This window comes from Dermacentor albipictus, chromosome 2, assembly GCF_038994185.2.
Source record: "Dermacentor albipictus isolate Rhodes 1998 colony chromosome 2, USDA_Dalb.pri_finalv2, whole genome shotgun sequence".
Classification (NCBI taxonomy): domain Eukaryota; kingdom Metazoa; phylum Arthropoda; class Arachnida; order Ixodida; family Ixodidae; genus Dermacentor; species Dermacentor albipictus.
The window spans coordinates 21,172,639-21,196,976 of NC_091822.1; the positions used below are offsets into that span (position 1 = coordinate 21,172,639).

General features: G+C 46.6%; 2 protein-coding genes across 2 annotated transcripts in view; one reads left to right on the plus strand and one right to left on the minus strand.

Moving 5' to 3' along the window:
• nes (lysophosphatidylcholine acyltransferase 3 protein nessy) overlaps nt 1–24,338 on the minus strand; it is a 281,768-nt gene that overhangs the window by 83,600 nt on the left and 173,830 nt on the right. Inside the window, exons 7-8 of the mRNA XM_065426665.2 lie at nt 23,890–23,960; nt 9,736–9,844 (exon numbers count right to left, since the gene is read on the minus strand). Coding sequence (XP_065282737.1) covers nt 9,736–9,844; nt 23,890–23,960 — 180 coding nt within the window. The remainder of the gene's footprint in view (nt 1–9,735; nt 9,845–23,889; nt 23,961–24,338) is intronic.
• On the plus strand, nt 1,316–8,093 carry LOC135897951 (tigger transposable element-derived protein 4-like). Its single transcript, XM_065426663.2, has 2 exons — nt 1,316–2,648; nt 8,056–8,093. Exons 1-2 carry the CDS (start codon nt 1,316–1,318, stop codon nt 8,091–8,093), a joined length of 1,371 nt encoding a protein of 456 aa, XP_065282735.2.

The window sequence follows — 24,338 nt, forward strand, 5'->3', positions numbered from 1 at the left end:
TCTAGGTGGTACAGCATCTGTACCAGCCTCCGCAACGTGTTGCCACTAGAAGTGCGAACTTTGCATGAGCGAACTTTGCCGTCGCTGCCCGGAAATAATTCTGTCATTAGTCCCATCTTCCACAATTGTCTTGGCGAGTTTAATTCTTTTATCAGTACTATATCTCCAAGCTTCACTAATTCTGAGTGTCTAGTTTCATTAATGTGAGCTGAACGAAGTTTTTGGAGGCACGCTCGTTGCCACTGGTTCCAGAGATTGTTTAACACATGTTTTCTGTGTTTCCATCTTCATTGAAGTTATTCGCGTGACGATGGTGTCTCTTTTGATGCAGTGCTCAACAAGTCTGGAGGAAGCATAGTCAATCTTTGGCCTATGAGGAAATGACCTGGCGTAAGCGGCATTGGTTCGGAGGCTTCTGCATACACAAATGTTATCGATCGTGAATTTATCGTCGCTTCAACTTGATAGAGCGTGGTTGAAAGTTCTTCATGGTTATTTATTTCCCAGTGTTTTCTTCAATGTAGACTTCACAGATCTAATGAGTCATTCCCAAAATCCTCCCCAGAGGGAGCTTGTTCAGTGATAAATTTCCAAATGATCCTGCGACTTCCGAAATACGTTTGTACTTCCTGTGATTTCATTAATTTATAAAGTCGCTGCATCTCCCTTGAGGCCTTTCTAAATGTCTTGGCATTCTCGGAATATACAATCTTACAAATTCCTCGTCATGCCACAAATCGTTTAGATGCTAGCAGGAATTTGTCGTAAGTAAAACTGGTTACAAGCTCCAGATGAACCACTCTGACGACTGCACATGTGAAGGTGAGTATACAGTCAACGACTGAATTTTCGGACGCCCACATTTTCGGACATGCCCGATATTTCGGACGTCTTCGCGGCACCGCCACGAGCCCCATAGAATCAATGTATAAGGACATCTGAAGTTTCGGACGCTCGAACCCCCCGCCGTCCAATTTTCCGGACTTTTTGACGCGACGGAAGGTCCTTTGGCTCCTCGCGTAGCGCCCTCGCGAAGGAAATCGACTTGCAGCCGAAGCATATCACCGCTTTGAACCACAACTAGCCGAATCTAGCCGTCACACACCAATGTGGTCTGGCCACGCTGGCTATGTTCATCGCCGCACTTCCGCCTCCGGCGGAGTTTCCAGAGCGGCGCCATTTCGTTTGTTTGCGGGTCACGTTTTGGCTGGCGTAGTGTGTGGTTGTGCTGTTGTGCTCTGCGACGCTAGGCCTAGGTGCTTCGACGCTCGTCAGCGAACTCCACTGTTCAAATTGAGGACTTCGCTTGCCTTCGATGGCCCCCACTCCGTCTTCATCGTCCTCGCCGATGGCATCGAAGCGCGGAAAACAATACCGTCGGTTAACGATGAAGAAGAAAGCAGCCATTATAAAACAAGTCGTGAGCGGCCGATCGCAGGCTGACGTGAGCAAGGAGTTCGGAATTTCTAAGCAAACAGTTTCGGATTTCCTCAAGAACAAGGACAAGATCTTGGAAGCGGCCGAAAAACCATCTGGTGCCCAAAAAAAGAATGCAAGCCAAGGTGTTCATCCAAAGCTTGAGGAAGCTCTCGTCGTGTGGCTTAATTCGATGACAGCAAAGCGGTTGCCGGTCTCGGGCTGCATCTTGAAAGAAAAAGCGGAAACTCTCGCGGTTCAAATGAACATTGAGGATTTTAAATTTAGTGATGGATGGTTGAGGAACTTTAAACATCGGAATGACCTCAAGTTCAAGAAGATGTGCGGCGAGAGCGGCGCCGTCGACAGTGCAGTTATTGAGCAGTACCGCAACGGAAAACTACAGTCATTGTTGCAGCAGTTCTCTGCTGACAACGTTTTCAACTGCGACGAAACTGGTTTGTTTTATAAGATGTTGCCAGAAAGAACGCTCGCTTTTGCTGGTGACCCATGCCATGGTGGCAAGCACAGTAAAGAACGGCTGACCGTTCTTGTCGGCAGCAACATGTCTGGCAGCGAGAAGCTTCCCTTGTTGGTAATCGGGAAGTCAAAGAACCCGAGGTGCTTTAAAGGGGCAACGCTGCCAGTGTTGTACGAAGCCAACAAAAAGGCATGGGTGACTCAGCAGTTGTTCGAAAGTTACGTCCGCAGGTTGGACAGGAAGTTTGAGCTTCAGAACAGACGTGTCGTGCTCTGCATTGACAACTGCGCCGCTCATGGTCACATCAAGAATTTGAAGGCTGTCCAGCTGGAATTCATGCCACCCAACACGACTGCAGTCCTCCAACCAATGGACCAAGGCGTCATCCGCAATTTGAAACTTTTGTACCGTTCGCGGGTGCTAAACCGCATGGTGCTGTGTGCGGAAAACGCCAAAGGCTACAACGTTGACCTTCGGTCTGCTGTTGGAATGCTTGCGGACGCATGGAAGGCAGTGACGCAAGACACGATCCGCAACTGTTTTCGTCACGCGGGCTTCGTACTCGCCACAGAAGAACCAGACTTGCCTGAAAGCAACAACACTATTGACGTGTGCCCGCCCATGGACGACGTGATCAACGACCTCCGCTCTGCTGGGGTTTCCATACCCACAGAAATAACTTTTAAACAGTTTGTTGATGCAGACAATGAGCTCGACTTCTGCGCAGAACTGACTGACGAGGAAATAGTCCGTCAGGTTGTGGGGGATTCAGAAGACTCCGATGTTGAAAATGAGGAGCCAATGCCTGCGCCGCCTACAAGCGCCGAGTTGACGCGAGCACTGTTGACTCTTTCATCGGTATACAGTGCTGACATGACCCTTGCACAGATCGAGGCGAATATGATCGCATGCAACCGGAACGCCGTCCAAACAACAATCGGCAAGTTCTTCAAGCCACTGCAGCAATAACACCGGCTGCCCGACGATGCATATGTATATAATAAAAAACGGCAGTCGGCTGCATACAGAGTTTTTGAACGCCTGTTTTTATAGCCACTTCACTGATGCTTTGGCAGGGTTTCGGAAGCCTGGTACTTCGCCCTCTACCTCTAGATCCAAGAAAAAAAGAAAAAGTGTGTTTTTTGCATGCATTCGTTTTTTCGGACTGCCTGAATTTTCGGACGTTTTTACGTTCCCTAGAGGGTCCGAAAAATCGGTCGTTGACTGTATAGCACTTCTTCGTTGGTCCTCCGTTATCTTTGTGTAGAAGCAGTCCAGCAAAATCGATACCACTGACTTCGAAAGATCGAGAGGGCTGAACACGTTCAGCTCCGAGTACTGCTTGCAGAAATATCGCTGGCAGACTGTGCATTCATGAATTACTTTCTTTACAACCTGCCTGGCCCTCAGTATCCAAAAGTTTTCTCTCAGTTCAGTCAAAAGAAAACTGAGTCTAGCGTGTAAAAGTCATTGGTGTTCCTTCTTGACCAACAACTTTGTGAATGTATCTGAAGCAGGAAGCAGAATGGGGTGCTTGGAACTTTCCCGGAGGTTGCTGAACTGAAGACGACCTCCCAAACGAAGAAGCCTTAATTCGTCATGATATGGTCTGAACCGCTGGAGTGTAATGTCCATCCCGCTGACAACCAGTCCAAATATTTATCTTGGGTTCGACGTATCCAATAAATTTCAGCCTCTTGCACTTCAGTTGCGTCTAAAGGTACCTTCTTTCTGGTGTCTGTGTGCCTGCGATTTCTAGCAAATCTTTGTATCCATGTAGTTATACGCATCAGTCGGTTATAAGAGCTGTAGTTGTTGATGTTTACAATTGTAAGTACTGGTCGAGCAGCTGCTTTCAAACACGTAGTTTCCTCTTCTAAGCCGACTGTATCCTGAATTGCTGCTGCTGTACAGGCAGTATCTTCTATTTCGACTGTATCCTCAATGTAGCAGGGCTCGTCGAATGTCATCTCAGTGTAGAGAAAGTTTGGTCCTTTCCACCAAACTGAACTTTGTAAGAGTTGTTTCGCAGTGGATCCTCTAGACAGTAAATCGGCTGGATTTTGATCCCCCAGACAATGTTGCCACATGTTCAAGTCAGTTAGGGAGAGTATCTCTGTAACTCAGTTTGCTACGAACTGTTCCCTGCGTTTCGCTGAATGGCTTAGCCAATGAATCACGATCATAGAATCTGTCCACATAACTGTTTCAATGCCCTCTAGATTTAGAGCACGTTTCCCTGTTGCAGTTAGTCGAACTGCAATGAGGGCTCCCATCAGCTCTAATCGTGGCACAGTTATCTTTTGTAGAGGTGCAACTCTCGACTTGGCTAGCAGTAGCTGAACTGTTGTGGCTCCCTTGAAATGTCGTATCTGAAGGTAAAGCACAGCGCCGTACGCAACTGGGCTAGCGTCACTAAAGGCGTGGATGGTAGCCTGCACATTCTTGTCCAGGAGGGTTTGACCAAAACGTCTCTTAACTTCCAGCTAATTAACAGTTCTGAGGCCTTTAGTCCACTCTATAAGCTGTCCACTCAATAAGAAGGGACTCTGGAAGTCGTGTATTTCCCTACCCACAGCCTTTGTATAAATAACTTGACTACCAGCACAAACGGCACTAAGAATCCAAAAGGATCCTACATCAGTGAGGCGAAACTTCAGATCTGTCTCTTTGTAACCTTTTGTTCGCCCAATGATTCAAGCATCTTCATTAGTGATGGTTTTAAGATGTCTTTGTCGGTATCCGAAACGAGACCAAGAATCTTCTTTTCATTTTCTGCATCAAACTGTACCTTTAAGTCTCTACTATTGTAAAAGTTTCGTAAGTGTCCATCATTTGTCGTCCACTTTGTTAGATGCATTTCTGCCTCGTTCAAGATACTGAAGCAATCACTAACGACTTGCCGCGCTTCTTTGTTCTGTGCCCCGATCAAGTCATCTACATAGAAATTATCTTTCAATAGCCTGGCAGTAGAAGGATATTTGTCTTCTACCAGTTGGAAGTGGTATCACAGAGTTGCAGCAAGGAGAAAGGCACTGCTGCAGGCACCAAAAAGAACCCTTGTCACGCGCAGTTCTTCAATATTGGAAGACCTTTCTTTAAAGAAGAAGTAATTTAAAGAAGAAGTAACGAAACGCGTCACGGTCATGTTCAGCCAGCAACACTTGAAGAAATGCTTTTTCGATGTCGGTGGAAATCCCAATCTTGAAGCTGCGAAACTTGAGCAGTAAGTCGAGGATGTTGGGGTTCAAATTTGGCCCTGTCCACAAGACGTCGTTGAGTGAACATGAGTCCGAAGCACGAGAAGAGGGGTCGAATACCACCCGCACTTTAGTCGTAGTTCTGTCGCGTCGCACTACTGCTCGGTGTGGCACATAGTACGTGATATGTTCACTCGTACTGTCCATTGTGACCTTCTCAGCGTAGTCTTTGTTATAGTAGCTCCTAATGGCAGTGTCATATTCCTTCTGAAACTCTGGTTCTCTATGCAGCGTTCTCTGCATGGACTCCAGCCTTTTTAACATGACATCCCGGTTATTTCTAAGCTGGGAACAATTGCTGCTCCATGGCAGTTCAACTTGATAACGACCATTGTTTCTAACAGTTGGTTCCACAAAGTTCTTCAAAACGTATTCGTTATCTTTCGAAAGTCTCTCTTCGTTAGTCAGTCCCAGATGTTATACTTCCCAGAAAGACCTCAGTTGATGGGAAACATTGGCTTTGGTTAGGCATATGTTGAAGTTCCTTATGGTTTCCGGCTAGTAGAACTTAGATGGACTTCTGGTATCTCCATGAAGTGTCCATCCTATTATAGTTTCGATGGCGGTCAAGTAGTCATCCAGTCGATGAATTCTTCCGCTGACAGGCTGCCAGTAAGAGTCTGCACCTACAAGCCCGCTTATTCCAGGCTCAGGCAAGACCTGAACTGCGTTGACGTCAGCCAAACTTCTTTTCAACTTTGCAAGTACATTTGTCTCTGTCAATGCTGACAAGTCATCGCATATTTCGGGAACTTCTATAGCCTCTACTTCAAGTGAGTTTTAATCGTACTGGCTATGCAGCGCGACTCGCACTCTCCGATAATATTTCCGCGGTGCTGAAACATTTCCAAATCCCGAGATGGTGAGCTGCTTTTCGGCTAGCACAGTGGCTTTCAGCTTCCTAGACAATGCTTCCATGATAAAGCTGCGTTGACTGCCACCATCAATCAACATTCTTAAAAAGCATTTGCTTCCAGTGCCCAGAGCCCAAACTTGGGCAGTCTTCAGAAGAACTGTGTCCTTTAGCGAGTCTGTTGACGAACTGGACGTCTGCATTTCTGTGTTGTTCTTCTTTCATTTTGGATCACACATTGTGGTGATATGTCGCTCCTTGCATTTTGCACAGCTTGGTCTCTTCCAGCTTCGGCATTCCTTAGCTTTGTGAAATTGTCTAGCGCAGTGGAAACAGCATCCTAATATGCGTAGTTTCTCTTTTTTCTCGTCTAATGTTACTTCCGTTTGGCAGACATCCACCAAGTGACCTTTGTCTCCGCATAGTATACAACTCTCTGGAGTCAGTTTCACGGTTAACATAGATGCAGAACCTTGGAAATGCTCATTAGATTGTCAATATGCAGTTGAGGCTTGTTCTCTCTTGTCAGAAGTCATCATTATAGCCTGTTCCCGGCTTCTTATTTCAAGGCTCAAGAAGTCTAGAAGAACAGACATTTCATTTAGCCTGTCGCTAGTAACGCCTGTGTTTGTCAAAGACAAGATGCACTGAGTATAACGGAGTACCATTTCTTGCGGAAGATGTTGTATTATAGCAGTTTTCAGAACACTCCATATTCTTTTTCTTTGACGCCAAGGTTATGCAGGGATCTCATGTGAGTCTGCACTTCTTCATGCAACCTTTGAAGCCCTTCGAAATCTTTACGAGAACTTTACATGGGTTTAGAAGACGACGCATGTGGTCGTTAACAATCAGACTTCTGACCGAATCTTTCTTTGAGAAGTTCTATAGCTGTGCTATAGCTTTCGTTAGTTGTCGACAGGACGCTGATGATGGCTGATAGCTTTGTACGTGCCATAGCACCCATACGCTTGCGTGTCACCCACGTTCACGAAGTGAAACGTCATTGTCTCTTTTCGTTTCCTCCTCTTGTTTTCACCTCTGTCCACGGGTGATGTGTGCCGCAGGCCTCCAGTGGGGTGCGTTAATGCGTGCACCCCCGGGCGCGGTGAATCGCAGCCTGCAGGATCGGTAGCGGTGGTGGTCACTCCAAATGTTCGTTTCAACCGAACAGCATGTCTGAGGCAGTTTGTCATAAGCAGATTTTTTTGCATTGAATGTATGAAAAACCAAACAAACATTCCTGTGTTATATGCGAGAATTCCGCTTAACTGAGTTTATCTTAACGAGAGTTCACTGTGCTTGAAGAGGCAGACATTACTTCTTTGAGAAATCAAAATGCATAACCAGATAATTAAAAAAATTCACTAAATACCTTTTTAACTAATTACTTCATGGCACATATTGCAATCCATGAATTGCAGCTGACAAGTTCGCAACATGTATCCACTTGGAACTAATTATGAGAATCGCACAGGTTTTGAGATATTCATTTTCAAAGTGTGCAATGAAATGCATTGGCATTCCAGTTACTCCTGTGCTTCAATGCATAAAACACCGTTTTCTTAAAAATGTAGGTTGCACAACAGCGCATTTTTACCACAAGTTTGATGGCGCATATCCCCAAACTGGTGCTATCCTTTCAATTCCTTACAACTGAATACCTTGCCAATTCACTGGCTTCAATTAGTAAATTTCAATGCATGATGTAATGTAATTAGCAAAAGCTCAATTATAAATTTATCCAAAGTGAAAAATTGAGGAGTTGGTATGGAAGCATGGATTAAAAAAAAATTTAAGTATGAGGTTTAACGTGCCAAAACCACTTTCTGATTATGAGGCACGCCGTAGTGGAGGACTCCGGAAATTTCAACCACCTGGGGTTCTTTAACGTGCACCTAAATCTAAGTACACGGGTGTTTTTGCATGGAAGCATGGATAAATTCAGAGCTCTAACTACTGGGACCCAAGCTAAGGCACATGAAAAGACAGGACATGGCGCTACTTGGCTCCGAGCTTGCCACCATTTGTCCCGCCGTGCGCAGGTGCAGTGAAAGATCAGGCAGCCACACTGCAGCCGTAGGCAATTGGTCTGGTTGCAGTGTCAATCATGGAAGCAATTTAATTTCATGCTCAACTTCAGTGGTGTATTCTGTGCCTTCCTCATGTGGAAAAATGTATGTGGGCCAAACTGGCTGACATCGTAACACTAGACTGAAAGAGCATTCCAATTCCACAAAAGGAATTGCGCACACACATCTTGCAATGCATGTAAGAGACTGCAATTACCAAGATAAATGCACAAAGATCGAACAAGAGAAGGTGTAGAGGCTCACGAGATAAAGGGGGCAGGATGTGCGAGTCATGCTTCTAGAGAGCTTCATGACACTGGAATGTCTTTTCTAGATACGACCTAACACATGGAAATTTTTTGGCAAACTGACATCGATAAATAGTCATTTTTGTTTTTTTTGTGTGTGCACATTTTTTAATTTTTGCTTTTAAGCCATTTAATGACGCTTGATTACGTAGGCCATGTCAGGTTTATGTAATCTCAAACCTTCTGAATAAACTTTTAGTTGCAATAATGCCATGTCCTGTCTTTTATTGTGCCTTAGCTTGTGTCCCAGTAGTTCGTGCTCTGAATCTAGCAAAACTTTGTTAGTCAAATACGCATTTGACTGCTCATGGAAGTAATGTCCGCCTCATTGAGTAATTTAGTTCCAAGGGTTAGAATTGTGCTATCTGCCACTGACAATTTTTAAAAATTTGGTACAGCTAAAAAAAGAACGTCCTATAGTATCACCGTCAACCTATTTTATGTCCAAGGCCTTGCACTATTCATCATATGCCTGAATACAAGGCTATTCTCTTCCTTCTCTATGAACTACGCAATCTTTAGTAACTTGCCCTAATGCATACTGCCCCTTTTTCATCTATTGGCCTTGTTGCATGGTCCTTGGCTTTTTCTCAAGTTCTTTTGTTATCTTCTTAGCTTTAGTTCCACAAGGTTAGTAGAATGCACTGATTAAGTGCTATTCGTTAGGCACATTTGTGCATGCAATTTGTTTGTGCCAGTTTGTATGTGAATTGAACTCTTTGCGTACTCAATGTATTTCTAATCAATTTCAATATACTGCACACAAACACAATGCTATTGACAGCATTGCGTATTTGACAGGACGTCCAGCTGTTCTGGCAGCAACAGTGAAATATTTTTGCTTTCTTGTAATGCTCGTAGCCAATAATTAACTCGTGCAGGTACCTTGATCCAGTCATTATATTCCTTTTACGCAAGAATGTAATACGATTGGATACACAATAGATATTTAATTACACCCTAAATATAATGACTGACTAGAAAATGCCCAAAGGAACATCCTACTATACTTGTTCTTGCAGTCTTTAGCTGGTGCATTCGAGCAATGTGTAAATTTGACATATTTATCAACAGTCCATCATATTTTGCACCTGAAAGGCCTACAGTATACATCGTCAACAGTTCAACAAGAGCTCATTTGGTCAGGCAGCATGATACCAAGAATTAAAAAATTGAGGTCACTTAGCAAGCAAAAAGGTACTTCATGTTTCAGGAGTCCTACCAGTACCACATTCAAATGCAGCAGACAGTGTTGTGCAGACCAGGCATAAACTATGGCCATCTGCCTGGTCGATGGTGTAATCATTCAAGTTCACCACCAGAGGGCACTGCGTCACACACTCACCACAAACTCATCCGAGAGCATAAACTTCTCGTCCAGGTACCCAGAGCCAATCACGCTGAACAGCAGGCAGCACATGCCCAAGGCCAGCCGAGACAGCGCCGGCACAATGCTGCACACACAGCAGAGTTTGTAAGAAAGCCTTATAGTGAGTGAATTCATGAACCTTCCTCTTCATGTGGACCACTATTGCAGGGCATTCAAGCAGTTGTATTCAAAAAACGAGAGAGGCTGACTGGAGAAATAGTTGAGGCTTTCTACATTAAAAAAAAAAAGAAATGCCCCTGCGTGTGTTAGCCACTCATCAATAACCCTACTAAACAGTGAACCCGAATTTTCGCATTCTGAGGGCACAGCAATGTGATGGTAATGCTTTGATGCTCGAAGTGTTTGAAACACATACACGACATGATTTGAGTTTACTTATATGTTCTTGTAACAATGGTTAAAAAAGTGCTTTTGGTCGGGTATAAACTTTTGTTTGAATTATTGCTTGTCCTGCCATTTTTGCCGATGTTGCTGTCACCCTTGCACTATTAAGGCAAACAGCCACCAGTACAATCCCCATGTCTTCTTGGATCATACTAAAAATATAAGTTCCCTGACCAAGCTACAGCTTAAGCAGAAGGCAAACGTTAATTTAGCATAAATTTTTGCACATTCAGGTGGGTGCCACTTAGTCGCACTGCACTGAATGTAAACATCCTGAAATTCAGACACATAACTATTCTTGTAACCAACAAAGCAAAACAAATATGGCACGATATGCAGTGTCGTATTCATGATATGCAGTGAGTGGGTCCAACAGTGGCCTGGACCACCAAAGCTTCTTTTACCTCTTCTTGCAGATTGCCACAAGAACCACCTACCTTCTGGAACATATTCCTTCAGTGCAAAGTGGTTCGCTCGCGCCAGTTTTGCTAACTTTTCTGCTGTTGTACTACGTGCAATGCTGTGGCCTACCACAGGAACATGATGGATACCACACAGTGCCCTCGCTGGCAGACAGCATCATCATAGAAAGTTACACATACAAAAACGTTGTTGCCCCTATTCCACTTCAGTGCCCCCGGCAGTGGCATGGTGTCAAGGATTGATGGTGGGGCAATTCGCACTCTCCGAACAGGAGGGGATGGGGCGACAACAAACCCACCCCGCGTGCGTTGAGTGAGGGTTCGACTGCTGACCGGCGATAGGGTCCACGCCTGATCGACCGTGAACCAGAGGCATGAGACGGGAGGCGACGTCGTACAACACACACACTCAATTTAATACAATAAAATCATGTCCGAGACCTACTCGAAAAACATACAAATTACCAGTAGCGGGGCCTAGTTCGCGGAGAGCGTGCGGGTCACACAGCACACGCCCTGACGCCACTCGCGCGACACTAAGCCCACCACGTGGGAGCCACTAACACTCGCGAAATACAAATAAAATACGCGACACAAACGAAAAATACACGCGACAATAAATAGGGCAAACACTACACTAACAGAACATACAATAATTAACACTCGATGGCTAAACAAATGAAAGATTAAACGCGATCGGAAAAGAGAGTCCGGCGGAAAGTTTGAGAGCGGCCTGGAACACGAGGCTTATCTGGGGCGTGCTTGCCGAGATCCCGGTCTGAAGAGCGTCGGGCTGCTGGTACCTCGCTGCCGAAGATCTTGACGGACTTGCACCGTCTGTCGGTCGAACGGCGAAGACTTCGGCCTGGAGGTTTCAGCCTGCCGACCACATCTTCAGCTGTCTCCCGGTGCACGACCCCGTTCCTTCGTCTTCCACGCTGCTCTCCTGCTCGCCGGGCCGCCGCGTCCCTCCGTCGCGCTCGGTCAACCCACGTGATCAACCCGTCGGGCGGGTTCGGGGACAATGGGGAGCGCTCTCCCTCATCGTCGTTCAAGCGGCGTTGCTGCTGCTGCGGCAATGGCGGCCATCTTGAGAGGAGCGCGGGCATGCAACTCTGTGACACATGGATTATGACTGCCACAGGTTCTCCTTGCAGGTAGCACACTCGTATACATATAAGTGCTGCAGAAGTGATGAGCGCTTTTTATTGCTGCTGCCCCCCCCCCCCTCTCCCAAGAGTTTTCGGAGTGTTGCATCTAGTCTTGCGCGTTAACTCAGCTTTTGCTCTTGGTCTATGTAGAGAGCAATCCTGGCCCTGATTGTGAGCAAATGCTTTTGGTTCTGCTCAGTAGTCAAGCATGTAATAGCCAAGAGATTCCATAGCTCACCATGAATGACACGTAATTTCGGGAGAGGTATTCTGTAAGAGTGCACCTAGTGGACACGTCGATTTCATCTGCTGCTGAAATGCTGATTGGCTATAGCGCCTCGCTGCTGCGGGCGTGCAGCCCAGCCCAGCCAATCAGCGGTTTAACAGCAGATGAAATGGACATGTCCACTAGCTGCACTCTTACAGAATACCTCCCCAAGAGCGACAAAGCAAGCTAGAATCAAATGTACTGAAATCTTCCGATTTTCAGCACATGCGTGACTTAGAGGAAAGGGTGGCTAATCTGACGGGGTTGTTCAAGCGCTCGAGTGCAAAAACCTAGAAAATAATTTACAGCAGAACAATGTGATACATGGCTTGCAACAGGCACCAAATCGCCTGATCAATTGCTGTCAACAGTACCTGACATCATACTAACAAACCTTGCTGCTGAAGCAACAATACTGAACATTGCCACAGGCTTGGAATGCGCAGGAACGATAGGCATATCCCTGTCGTTTAAGTTGCTCAATTTTCAAACAAAGCTTGGAATACTCAGCAATGTACAGAAGTTAAAGGGAACAAATGTCAAGCACGATTTTTCAATTCTAGTGAACTGTGGCAGTGCTCAGTTGAACTGAGAAATGATGCACAAAAAAATCACTTTGCAGCACAATCAACTCATCATTGATGGAACACATTATTTGTATGATGTTGGCCAAATTGTGATTATCAAAGTTTTTTATCCCAGAGCTTCCTCCAAGGCAGACTCACCTTCCTTCAGCGATCTCTGTCTAACATTGTTGAACATGAACACATGTAGCCTCATAAATAAAGTAGTAGAATTTATTTAATTTCACCCTATCATTCATCCTAAATCACTGTCACAGAGACATGGTTGAATGACTAAATTTAAGAGGTATGATTTATATCCCCTGGTTATAGTGTTTTGATAAATGAGAGTCACGCTGGCCGAGGTGGGGGTGTTGCCCTGTGCCTAAAAAAATTCACCGACGATTACAGTGCTCCCCAATGTGAAATCTGAGCGCAGCTCTATATGTTTACCGTCTTGCACAGTTTCAGAACTTTCTCGATGAATGTGGTGCAGCATGTCTCTCCGGAGACCTGAGCCCTCTGAGCTAACATTAATTGCGCTCGTTTCTTCTTAGCATTCAAACAGCCAAAACACTTCTTGAACTCCTCAACGAAACAGGCCCAGGTAGTTGGTGCGTCTGCATGGTTGTCATACCAAACCATGGCTGTGTCGGTCAAAAAGCAAACAACGTTCCTCAGTTGGGAGGAAGCGTTCCAGTGATTGTACTGGCTTACCCGCTCATAATGGGTGGGCCACTCATCAACATCTTCCCCAGCCTTTGCAGAGAACGTACGTGGCTCGCGGCAGTGCTGAATCGGGGCTAGTCCTGCCGATGCAGTACTGGGAGCATCTTCGTTTCGAGGCATGCTGGTGGCCGGGGGCAAAAGTCCGGCAAGGCGGCGGCTTCTACGAAGGTCTTGTACAGACGGCTCCATTGTCGGTAGTGGGAGTTGCCCAGCACTCCCACCAAATGTTACGCACAAACCGTTTACTTAAAAATGCAAGGCAGATCAAGGGAGTGGTCAAAAGGTAGCCTGCTGAACGCCATCGTTCTCTTCCTCCACCCTCCATCTTCTTCGTCATTCCCACTCCTTCTGCACTTTGTTGCAAGAGCTCGTGGCAATATGAAATATACTGTTTACGTAAAGTATAAAAACAAGGGCCTTAGACTCAACCCCTGAGGCACTCCTTGTTTTACCGTAGTAGTTGGGGAAATAACATCACCAATTTTTATACACTGTTTCCTGTGAGAAAGATAATTTTTTTAAATATCTAATACCCCTGTCAAGCAAGTAAGTTAAGTGCACTTATGGAAAGTGCACTCAGTTTTAAGGGTAGATGCCCCTCGGAAACCTTTTTTTTTTTAAATATTAATGCTAGGCAAATGAAAATCGTACCACTTATATAGCTTGACATCCTCATTCCACATATGTCTTTAGTTTTAGGATATCTTGATGCTTTCATGTCCTAAGTGCCATGCATAAGTGAAAAACAGTGCATGTTTGTGCAGCTACAGGACGTAGCAGTTGGCATGACATAGCAGTGCAAAATGGCTTTTCTTGTCCCTAACACTCCACTGAGTGCCGATAACCAAGATAATGCAATTCCCTTGACAGGCAAAATTTTGAGAGAATTTCATATCTGGCATTTTGTTTTCAGTGGCTGGTACACAAGTGGTACCCAAGTGTATAGCATTAAAACCTAGATAAGTGCATTCTACACATCTTAAAGATCATGCACACCAAATTTGGTCTTGATTGGACCACAATAAGTACCGTACATCAAATGCCGTGCACAAAAGCCATGTTCGGCCAAAAATATGAAGCTGAGAAAAACACAACTGAAAGTTATAAAAGTTCTTAATTTGTGTTGTAGCACTCAAATCTACATAAAAATTTCACATTATGCAGGCCAGGGTATCTAGATCCAGTGCACAACTTTAGAATTAACCTGCGCCATATGTTGTTCCCTCAGAGTCTTTGTGAGCGCCATGCTGACCCACTTCCTGTGCTGCTACCTTCCGAGCCAACTCCAAGTTACCGGCCCCTGCTTTTGTAGCAGCGAGGCGCACTTTCTTTATTTTGGCGGTGAACAAATTATAGTGCATCGGTTTTGGCAAACCAATAACTGCCCAAAATCGGGCGAGTTCATTGTGTCCAGCTCCAATTGCGCGCGCCGCAACCACTGCATTCATACTCGTGGCAAAACTCTCTCTTGGGCTGGCCGAAGGGTGCTCCATGGTTAGTGTCGTCTGCCGGAGATGCACGCCACAACGAATTCGTTGAAAAAATAATGAACGTGGTACATGCTGCATTGTTAAAACACAACTCCAAAAATGACGCGAGTCCTTTGAGTTTTTTGGGCAACTCAAGGATAGAAAGGACGCGCCGTCCGCACGCCAGACATGCCGAGGCGCTCACAAGTGTGTTCGCGACGCCGATCTCACAGATAAAGGTGCTTGCCGTCTCCTCGCCGCTCCTATCTTGATTGTCGAAGATTCTCAACTTTTTCTCCAATGTGCTAACAGAATTCGTCTGCGCTGTCAACGAATAATGAGTGGCCGGCTGGCTCTGAATAGTCAGAAGCGTCGCCGTAACAGAGGTTAGGCTTAGCTGCCGCGGACGTCTCCACTGCACGCCGCTCGAGTTTGCGGCGAGTTCCCTTAAACTTGTGCTTCGACCGATACTTTCGAGATCGAACATTGCATTTCTTCGCGGGATCCATCAAAACAAGGAGCAGAAAAATGCGCAAAAGCCTGGGAACACGCCGAGAGAGCTGTGCGTCGCAGGAAGAGCTGACAAATTGTGGCCACGCCGCGCGCTAGCAGCCAATGACGTGGCCGGAATCGCACCATGTGATTTAGAAATCCAGCGAAAGTGCTTGCTGTTGGTGGAGAAATGTTATTTTTATTATTACTTCCCGGGGAGCTTGTGACACGGCAAAGCCGACGTCGGAAAAAAAAGCGAAGGCCCACTGCCTTGCACAGGCCCAACGGTTTGCGACACCGCGATTTGACGTATCACACGCTGGAAAATGGGCCAGATTTGCACCTTTTCTTGCCACCTTGATTGTTTTCAATGAGTTTATTTATAATTTCCCGATCATTTAGGGCTCTGATTTTTTTATATATGAAAGAGGGATCAATCTTGCTGAAACAGTCGAAAACATAAAACTGACTTTTTTAATAAAAATCGCTGTTTTTCGACCCGCATCTTCCCTTAGGTGCACTTTCCCAAATCTAAACGTCGCAAGCAGAGTGTACTCACAGAAGAGTGCACTCAAGTCGGAGTACATTCACAGAATGCACTTTGCTGGTCAAGTGCGTAGCCTCGCCGCCAGCAGTTTCATCGATACAAAATGTAATGCATAAAAGAGGACACAGAAGTTCATTCTAGCTGTCAAACAGCTTTTACCAAAATAATCAGAACAGAACTCACTGATATTCTGTTCTACCAGGATTAAATGCCACCTCGTCGCATGCCATTACCTTGGTCTGTTTTGGCCAGGCATTTGTCTTGGCCGGCCTTCACTTGAAACACTCTTATCATAAAAATATTTTTGTTTTTTGTTGAGTAAATATAGAATAAGATTGTTTTTTATTTATAATACAACTAAAGCGATCACCTTTTAGAAGTTCTTTTTAATTTTAATCTGCATCTTCAAAAAACATTATTTTAGTCTGTCGGCATTTTTTTTTTTTGTGCGAGTGGGCTCTGTTTTACCGTTTAGCACTGCATCGCTTAAAGTGTCACTCAAAGTCCTGAAATGCACTCTCCATAAGGGCGCTTAACTTGCCTGCTTGACAGAGGTATCAGAAAAATGCCGCGAATGCAATAATCAAGAACTTTAACCTTTTCAGGGTCAATAACGTAAATATACGGTGCCGCGAACAAGTCCAAAATGGTCGATGACGTATATTTACGGTATCGTCTCGACATTTAAAAAGCGCACCAATTTCCTAACTTGACCTTTTGTCTTGTACTGCCACTATCCCCTAGGGAATACAGGGAATTTTTTTCTCGCACCTCCCTCTCTTGGTTTTCGTTTCATGGTTTGTTTTATAGCTAATTTGCTCGGATGCATCTATATACTACCACTCGTGCATTGGCGCGTGCGCGGGCGGGCGGCAGTTTGGGTTTTGTTCCACGGGTGGTTTCGGCTTCTTGCACTCACAAAACTGATAGCTATCTCTTTACTAATCACTCAAAGGTTGGCCGCCTGTTTCTCACTTGTTTTGTGCCCGCAGGAGTGAGCACAGGAAGGATGCCGCCGTGCACGGGTGGTTTCGGCTTCTTGCACTCACAAAACTGATGGCTATCTCTTTACTAATCACTCAAACGTTGGCCGCCTGTTTTTCTCTTGTTTTGTGCCCACAGGAGTGAGCACAGGAAGGATGCCGCCGTGCAAGCGTTTCCTTTTCTTTTTTTTCTTGGGAGACTTGCAATATCTCATTGCCTATGGACGGAGATAAGATGATTAGCGGAAGTTTGTCACACGTTTTGCTTTTTTGACGGGCACACAACCACACAGTTTTCTTGAGTGGGCTCACCTACACAGTTCGAATACACTATGGACGTAAATATTAGTGTAAGAGCAGGAACATTCGAGACTTGCGAAATATTCTCGTATGCGCATATTCTAAGCCTTGAACTAAACAATGCATCCAATTTTTTATTATTATAGGTTTATTTCCTTTTTTATTGTTGTTATTCATGAATAAAGAGTACATATTGAAGCGAAATAAGTTTGCACGTGATGACACGGGACCCTTAAGGCGAGAACGACGAAGTTCGTGGTTGCGCGCGCGCTCTCCGAGGGCCAGCCATTGCTAAAGGCAGACGTTTTTTTCACAATCTGTCGGTGGTAAACTGTTTTAGTTACAATAGCTGGGTGACATTTCTGGTGGAGGTGCGGGGTAAGGTCGATGTTAAGATCTCCGGAGCATACCCCAGACCTAAGCCTGGCAAGTAGTTCAGCCGAGCTTACCCCTTGTGCACGTACGTGCCAGCCGATGTCTCCAGGGACTCTAGCCACAGCATGGTCTGCTACCCGAACGAACTAGAATGACGAACTAACCACCTCCTGCCACTCCTGCAGCATCGCACGTTGTTGTCGATCACATCCGGACGCCGAATCTGTTCCACGGAAGTGCTTCAGAGGACGCCGGCGACTGGCTTGACCATTTTGACCGGGTTGCCAACCTCAACGACTGGAACCATGAGCGTAAGCTACGCTACGTGTACTTCGCTCTTGAGGATTCCGCGAAAACACTGTTTGAAAACCATGAGGCGACACTGACGTCATGGGAAGAATTTCGTAGGCAGTTCCTCAATGCCTTGGCCAGGGCGGACAGGAATGAGAGGGCGGAGTTAGCGTTGGAGGCAAGAATTCAAGGCCCGAATGAGTGAGTGATGGCGTACATAGAAGACATGAATCGGCTTTTCAGACGTACGGACCCTTTGATGACTGAAACAAAGAAAGTGCGCCATCTCATGCGCGACATCCAAGAGGAAATCTTTGCTGCCTCATTCGAAATCCACCGACGACACTTGCAAAGTTCCATGACAAAGCCACTACTATGGAAAAGGCCCTTCAACAGCAGGCCAGGCAAAACAACCGCGACGCCACGATTTCAAGGGAGCTCTCTGCCGTTACCCTCAGTAACTACGTTGGCGCCTTGCGAGAACTCATCAGGGCTGTCGTCAAGGAGGAACTGCAGAAGATGCAGACAACCACTGCACCTGTGGGACAACTTTCCATTGCGAAAATGGTGCGCGCCGAGGTCCGACAGGCCGTCCATATTCCTGGACAGTACGAGGCACCACAGCAGGGACCGCACGCCGAAATGAGTTATGCTGAAGCAGTACGCCGTCCGCCACCCTCAAGTGCGTGCAGCATGGTACACACCACTCAACAAATGGACTTAAGCTTCAGGCCGCCTTGCAGCCCACCGCAAATCGCCGAAGCAAGGACTAGGAAGAGCGACGTCTGGTGCACCACAGACTACAAGCCCCTTTGTTTTCATTGTGGCGAAGCCGGACACATCTACAGAATGTGTCCTTATCGTCATGTGGGGCTCCGTGGATTCTCGCCGAATGCACCTCGTCCACGACCTGGTGAGCGGCCGCCGGAAATAGAGAGTTTCGTCGCGAATTGTCGCAATGTTGATCAGCGATGGCAGGAGCCCCGTTCGTCGTCTCCTGCTCGTTACAGGTCACCATCACCGAGCCAAGCCTTTACTCGCGGCGCTCTGAGACGCCGCTCGCCTAGCCCGGCGGGTCGGGAAAACTGAGTTCAGCGACCTCCGGAGGTGAGGCCGCTGACGACGACCGTACGCAAGATCCTCCACTACGACGACAACGACGAATACAGAACGACGCAGACGTCCAGACGGAGTCAAACACCTTACGAGAGGTAGTAACGTCGAACATTCCCGTCACCATAGACGACGAAGACATAACGGCGTTAATCGACACTGCAGCGGACACCTCAGTTATGAGCATGGACCTTGCCTGCAAGCTGAAGAAAGTTTTTACCGAGTGGACTGGGTCGCAGATTCGCACTGCAGGAAGCCATCTGCTAACCCCGGTAGGAAGATGCACAGCGCGCGTGAGCATTTGTGTGTTTACATACCTCGGATATTTCGTTATCCTCCCAAGCTGTTCGAGGGACCTAATTCTGGGAATGGACTTTCTGCAGGCTAATGGAGCTGTGATAAATTTACAAAAGTCGCGGGTAACGTTTTCGACGGCGCAGGCCTTAGCAGGGAGCAGCACTGATGACACGCATGTCAACGCCTTGAGGATTGTTGACAAGAACCTCACGGTGCCGCCACGGAGCAGCGTAGTGACCCTCGTCACCTGCGACGCATTCAACGGCTATGACGGTATTGCCGAGGCAAATATCCCGCTGCTGCTCGAAAGACACATCTGCATCGCCCAGGGCCTTGTTCGAATACAGCATAAGTGCTCGCAAGTTTTGTTGACAAACTTCAGCCATGAGTAACAGCACGTCCCTCAAGGTACAGCTGTGGCATTCCTGAACGACATTGCTGACTTCTCCGACATCGGCACGTTACAAGTGACTTCACCGGATGCAACAACTCACACCAGCCTGAATACCCACGGCCACATTAATGCTGACTTAGCAGATGTACAGAAAGACCAGCTGCTGGGCCTACTGACAGAATTCTCCGGCTGTTTTTCCACGGAATCCAAAGTCCAGCGCACTTCCGTTACGCAACACCGAATCGTTACAGAGGAGTCGGCGCGGCCTGTTGGTCAGCATCCGTATCGCATGTCGCCTATGGAGCGGGAGGCGATGAAGCGTCAAGTTCAAGAAATGCTAAATGATGACGTCATCCAGCCGTCGACAAGTCCATGGACATCGCCTGTCGTACTAGTAAAAAAGAAAGATAACTCACTCCGCTTCTGCGTTGACTACAGACGGCTTAACCGAGTCACCAAATGCGACGTTTATCCCCTGCCACGGATCGATGACGCTTTGGACCGTCTGCATCATGCTCAGTTCTTTACTTCGTTAGACCTAAAGTCAGGCTACTGGCAAATCGAAGTGGACGAGCGTGACCGTGAAAAAACCGCCTTCGTGACTCCCAATGGGCTGTACGAATTTAAAGTGCTGCCTTTCGGTCTCTGTTCTGCTCCTGCTACGTTCCAACGAATGATGGACACTGTACTGATTGGACTAAAGTGGCAGACGTGTCTAGTGTACCTAGACGACGTCGTTGTGTTTTCCAGCACGTTTGACGAACATCTCGCCCGGCTACGAAGTGTCCTTACCGCATTACGCAACGCCAACCTCACCATCAAGCCTGAAAAATGTTACTTTGGCTTCAAGGAACTCAAGTTTCTAGGCCACGTGGTCAGCTCCCAAGGAGTACGACCAGACCCAGAAAAACTCACTGCCGTTGCCGAGTTTCCTCGTCCTAAAGACAAAAAGGCTGTTCAGCGGTTGCTGGGCCTCTGCGCTTACTACCGTCGTTTCGTTGAAGGCTTCTCAAGGATTGCTGAACCACTCACGGGACTGACGCGACAAGATGTGCCCTTTGCGTGGACAGAAGAACAAGAGCAGGCCTTCACCGAATTGCGTAAACGCCTTCAATCCGCTCCAGTGCTGGTGCATTTTGATGACACCGCGGCAACTGAAATACACACCGACGTCAGCAACATAGGACTCAGGGCCATTCTGGTTCAATGGCAAGGTGGCGCAGAACATGTAATTGCGTACGCAAGTCGTAGTCTGACAAAAGCAGAAGCAAATTATTCAACGACCGAAAAAGAACGCTTAGCAGTCGTGTGGGCCATCAGCAAGTTCCGACCCTACTTATACAGCCGGCCATTTCGAGCGATCAGCGATCACCACTCGCTCTGCTGGCTAGCCAATCTACGAGACCCGTCAGGTCGCCTCGCTCGTTGGAGCCTCCGCCTTCAGGAATATGACATAACTGTTTTCTACAAATGCGGCCATAAGCATAGCAACGCTGACTGCTTGTCACGTTCTCCTATTCCCTTGACATCCTCCGACTTGGAGCTAGATTTGCCGTTTCTTGGTGTCGTCGACGTGGTGCGCATGGCTGACTATCAACATGCAGACTCTGAGCTGCTTCCAGTCATCCGATATCTCGAGGGAGCTGACGTTGTTGTCCCACGCCCACTTTCACGAGGATTGACGTCGTACTGCCTGCGCAACGATGTCCTGTACAAGAAAAATTTTGAGAACAGCCAGGAAACGTTCCTTCTCAGCGTTCCGACGGCACTACGCGATGAAGTTTTACAGGTGTGTCACGACGATTCCTGTGCCGGCCACTTAGGCTTCGCAAGGACATTAGCACGCATACGGCAAAAATACTATTGGCCACACCTATTTTTGTCGGTTCAGCGCTATGTGCGAACGTGCCGTGACTGTCAGAGGCGTAAAGTTCCACCCGTCAAGCCTGCCGGCCTCCTTCAGCCTTTGGATCCGCCTCCAGCGGCGTTCCAGCAAGTGGGAATGGACCTTCTTGGGCCGTTCCCCACATCATCCTTGCAAAATAAGTGGATAATCGTGGCAACTGACTATTTAACTCGCTATGCGGAGACGAAAGCTCTGCCACGAGGAACTGCTGCTGAAGTCACCAGCTTCTTCGTCCACAACATCGTGCTTCGCCACGGTGCACCTGGTGTACTCATTACTGACCGTGGTGCAGCGTTTACAGCGGAGTTATTGCAACAAGTCGTCACACTGACGCACACCTACCACCGAAAGACCACAGCCTATCATCCCCAAACTAACGGCTTAACAGAGCGCCTAAACAGAACATTAGCCGAATGCTCTCCATGTACATTGACGTGGAACGTAAAACATGGGATGAAATTTTACCATACGTCACGTTTGCTTACAATATCGCTGTGCAGGAGACCACCGAGTTTACACCATTCGAGCTTGTTTACGGACGTTGCGTTAGAACCCCCTTAGACGCCATGCTCCCGGTAGACCCCGGAACCACAAGAAATGACACCACGGAAGTTTTCATCGAGAAAGCCGAGAAAGCTTGCCAGCTTGCTCTGAATCGCATCCACACCCAGCAGAACACCGATGACTATCGTTACAACCGGACCCGACAGAATGTCCAGTATTTACCAGACGACCGTGTGTGGGTGTGGACAGCTATCCGACACCGTGTGCTCTCAGGGAAATTGTTGCGCCACTATTTCGGCCCCTATGAAGTTGTACGCCACCTCAGTGATGTGAACTACGAGGTGGTGCCTCAAAGCTCTGATCCTGGTTCAAACCGACACCGTCCCTGTGCTGAAGTTGCCCACGTAGTACGGATGAAGCCGTACTATGCACGCGAGGGCTAAGCAACCCTCACAAACCGCTTCAGCATTGTGTACATTCCTGTATGTTTTTTTTTTTTTGTCTTTTCATGTTAGCACTCTTGCACATAGTGCGCGCCCGCTGCCCTGGAAGCGACTGGGTCGGTCGCTTTTGAGAGGGGAGCAATGACGCGAAATAAGTTTGCACTTGATGACATGGGACCCTTAAGGCGAGAATGATGAAGTTCGTGGTTGCGCGCGCGCTCTCCGAGGACCAGCCATCGCTAAAGGCAGACGTTTTTTTCGCAATCTGTCGGTGGTAAACTGTTTTAGTTGCAATAGCTGGGTAACAATATATACGAACACAAAATATTTTTTTCTCCACTTTGCCGTCACCCTCGAAATATTACGGTAAATTTTTTTTTGAAATAGGCCCCTCCGAAGAATTGGAATCCGCAATAAAAAAAAATAGACTCTGGGCGGTCGCATATGGCGAAAAAAATCAACCCTGATAAGGTTAAAGAAAATGTCACGATTAACACAATTGAATGCTTTCATAAGATCAATGAAGAGACTAACGGAGTAAAGCTTATTTTCAATGTCAGTCATTATTTTATCTTTAACATGTAATAACGCTAGTTCAGTTGTTTTATTTTTCTGAAAGCCATACTGTGCGTTATTTATTATGTGGTGTTTAGTTATAAAATTCACGAGACGCATGTTAACATTTTCAAAGCATAGGAAGCACTGAGATTGGCTTGTAATTACGTACGTCACTAATGGCCCCACACTTGTGCATTGGGCATATTCAGGCAAGCTTAAGATCAGAGAGAAAGACACCAATTTCAAGCATTACATGAATTACATGCCTTAGCGGTAGAGATACAAGAGATGCAACATATGGGTACAACACACAGGTCATCGATTCCTGCCAAGATGTTTTTTATTTTACCCAATAAGCTTTACACCTATTGTGGACTTGTCAGAAACAAAGCTAGAGCATGCCTCCTGCCTCTTGTTCACTTGGGCTGTAACAGTCGGAAACACGTGTATGATTGCAGTTTGGCAATGCACTGAACACTGGTGCCAGAACATCGCATTTTCCAAGTACATAATAACCAGTCAGAAAGAAGTGCAACAGTAACGGGTCGTCTACTGTGTTCTACGTAGCAAACATTGTCACCGGGAAATTGTACAAGATCACACTACATCAATGAGATTCTACTGTAGCCCAACGAGTGCGCCAACAAATGAAGATGTTCTCTGGAATTCACAATTACAACCACAATATAATTCAGGTTCAGCTTTGTGCAACCGAAGGGAGCAGACCTCCATATCTTACCCTGATGCAAGCACATTAGGGAGAAACACATTTGTCTGCAGCATCAACTTTGCACACGAGTCCCTGAGCTTAGTCTCAGTGTTTGTTTCTCTCCATGTTGGATATTTCTTGAAAAGCATTGCTTTTCCTTCACTAATCGTTGGACCAGAAAGAGCTGAACCATGTGCAGCTGTCTGCTTACCAGGGGGGCTTGACAGCTTTTCCATGGAAGAAGTGGCCTTGGGTGAAGTCCAGGTACCGCTTCATGGGGAACTGCACGTTATCACAATAGAGTCACTCAGCCTGCCATTTCAGAAGCTACATCGGGACAGCAAAGTAGCAAGTGGTGAACCTTCACAAGGATTTCGAGCACTCCACCAGTCAGTCCAAAAATGAAGTGTGGACAGATCAAAGCTTCATAACGTAGTTATTGCCAAGCCACTGTCATGCCAGCAATGTGAAAACCACATTCCTTGCCTCATAATGAACTGCTTTATGAACCAAAATGCCAATTGCATACAAAATAATACATCTGAGACAGAAATAGGTACTTGTGGAACATGTCCACCTGTAAGCAAAATTAGTATGCAGACTAAAGTTCTTACCAGAAACTGCTTCCCTTACAGTAGCCTGAAGAGGGCTGCCACAGAG

Coding starts and splice junctions, on each gene's coding strand:
- LOC135897951 (XM_065426663.2), top strand. CDS start 1,316: ATGGCCCCCACTCCGTCTTCATCGTCCTCGCCGATGGCATCGAAGCGC. Junction 2,649..8,055: donor GACTGACGAGGAAATAGTCC/GTCAGGTTGTGG, acceptor CGCCGTGCGCAG/GTGCAGTGAAAGATCAGGCA.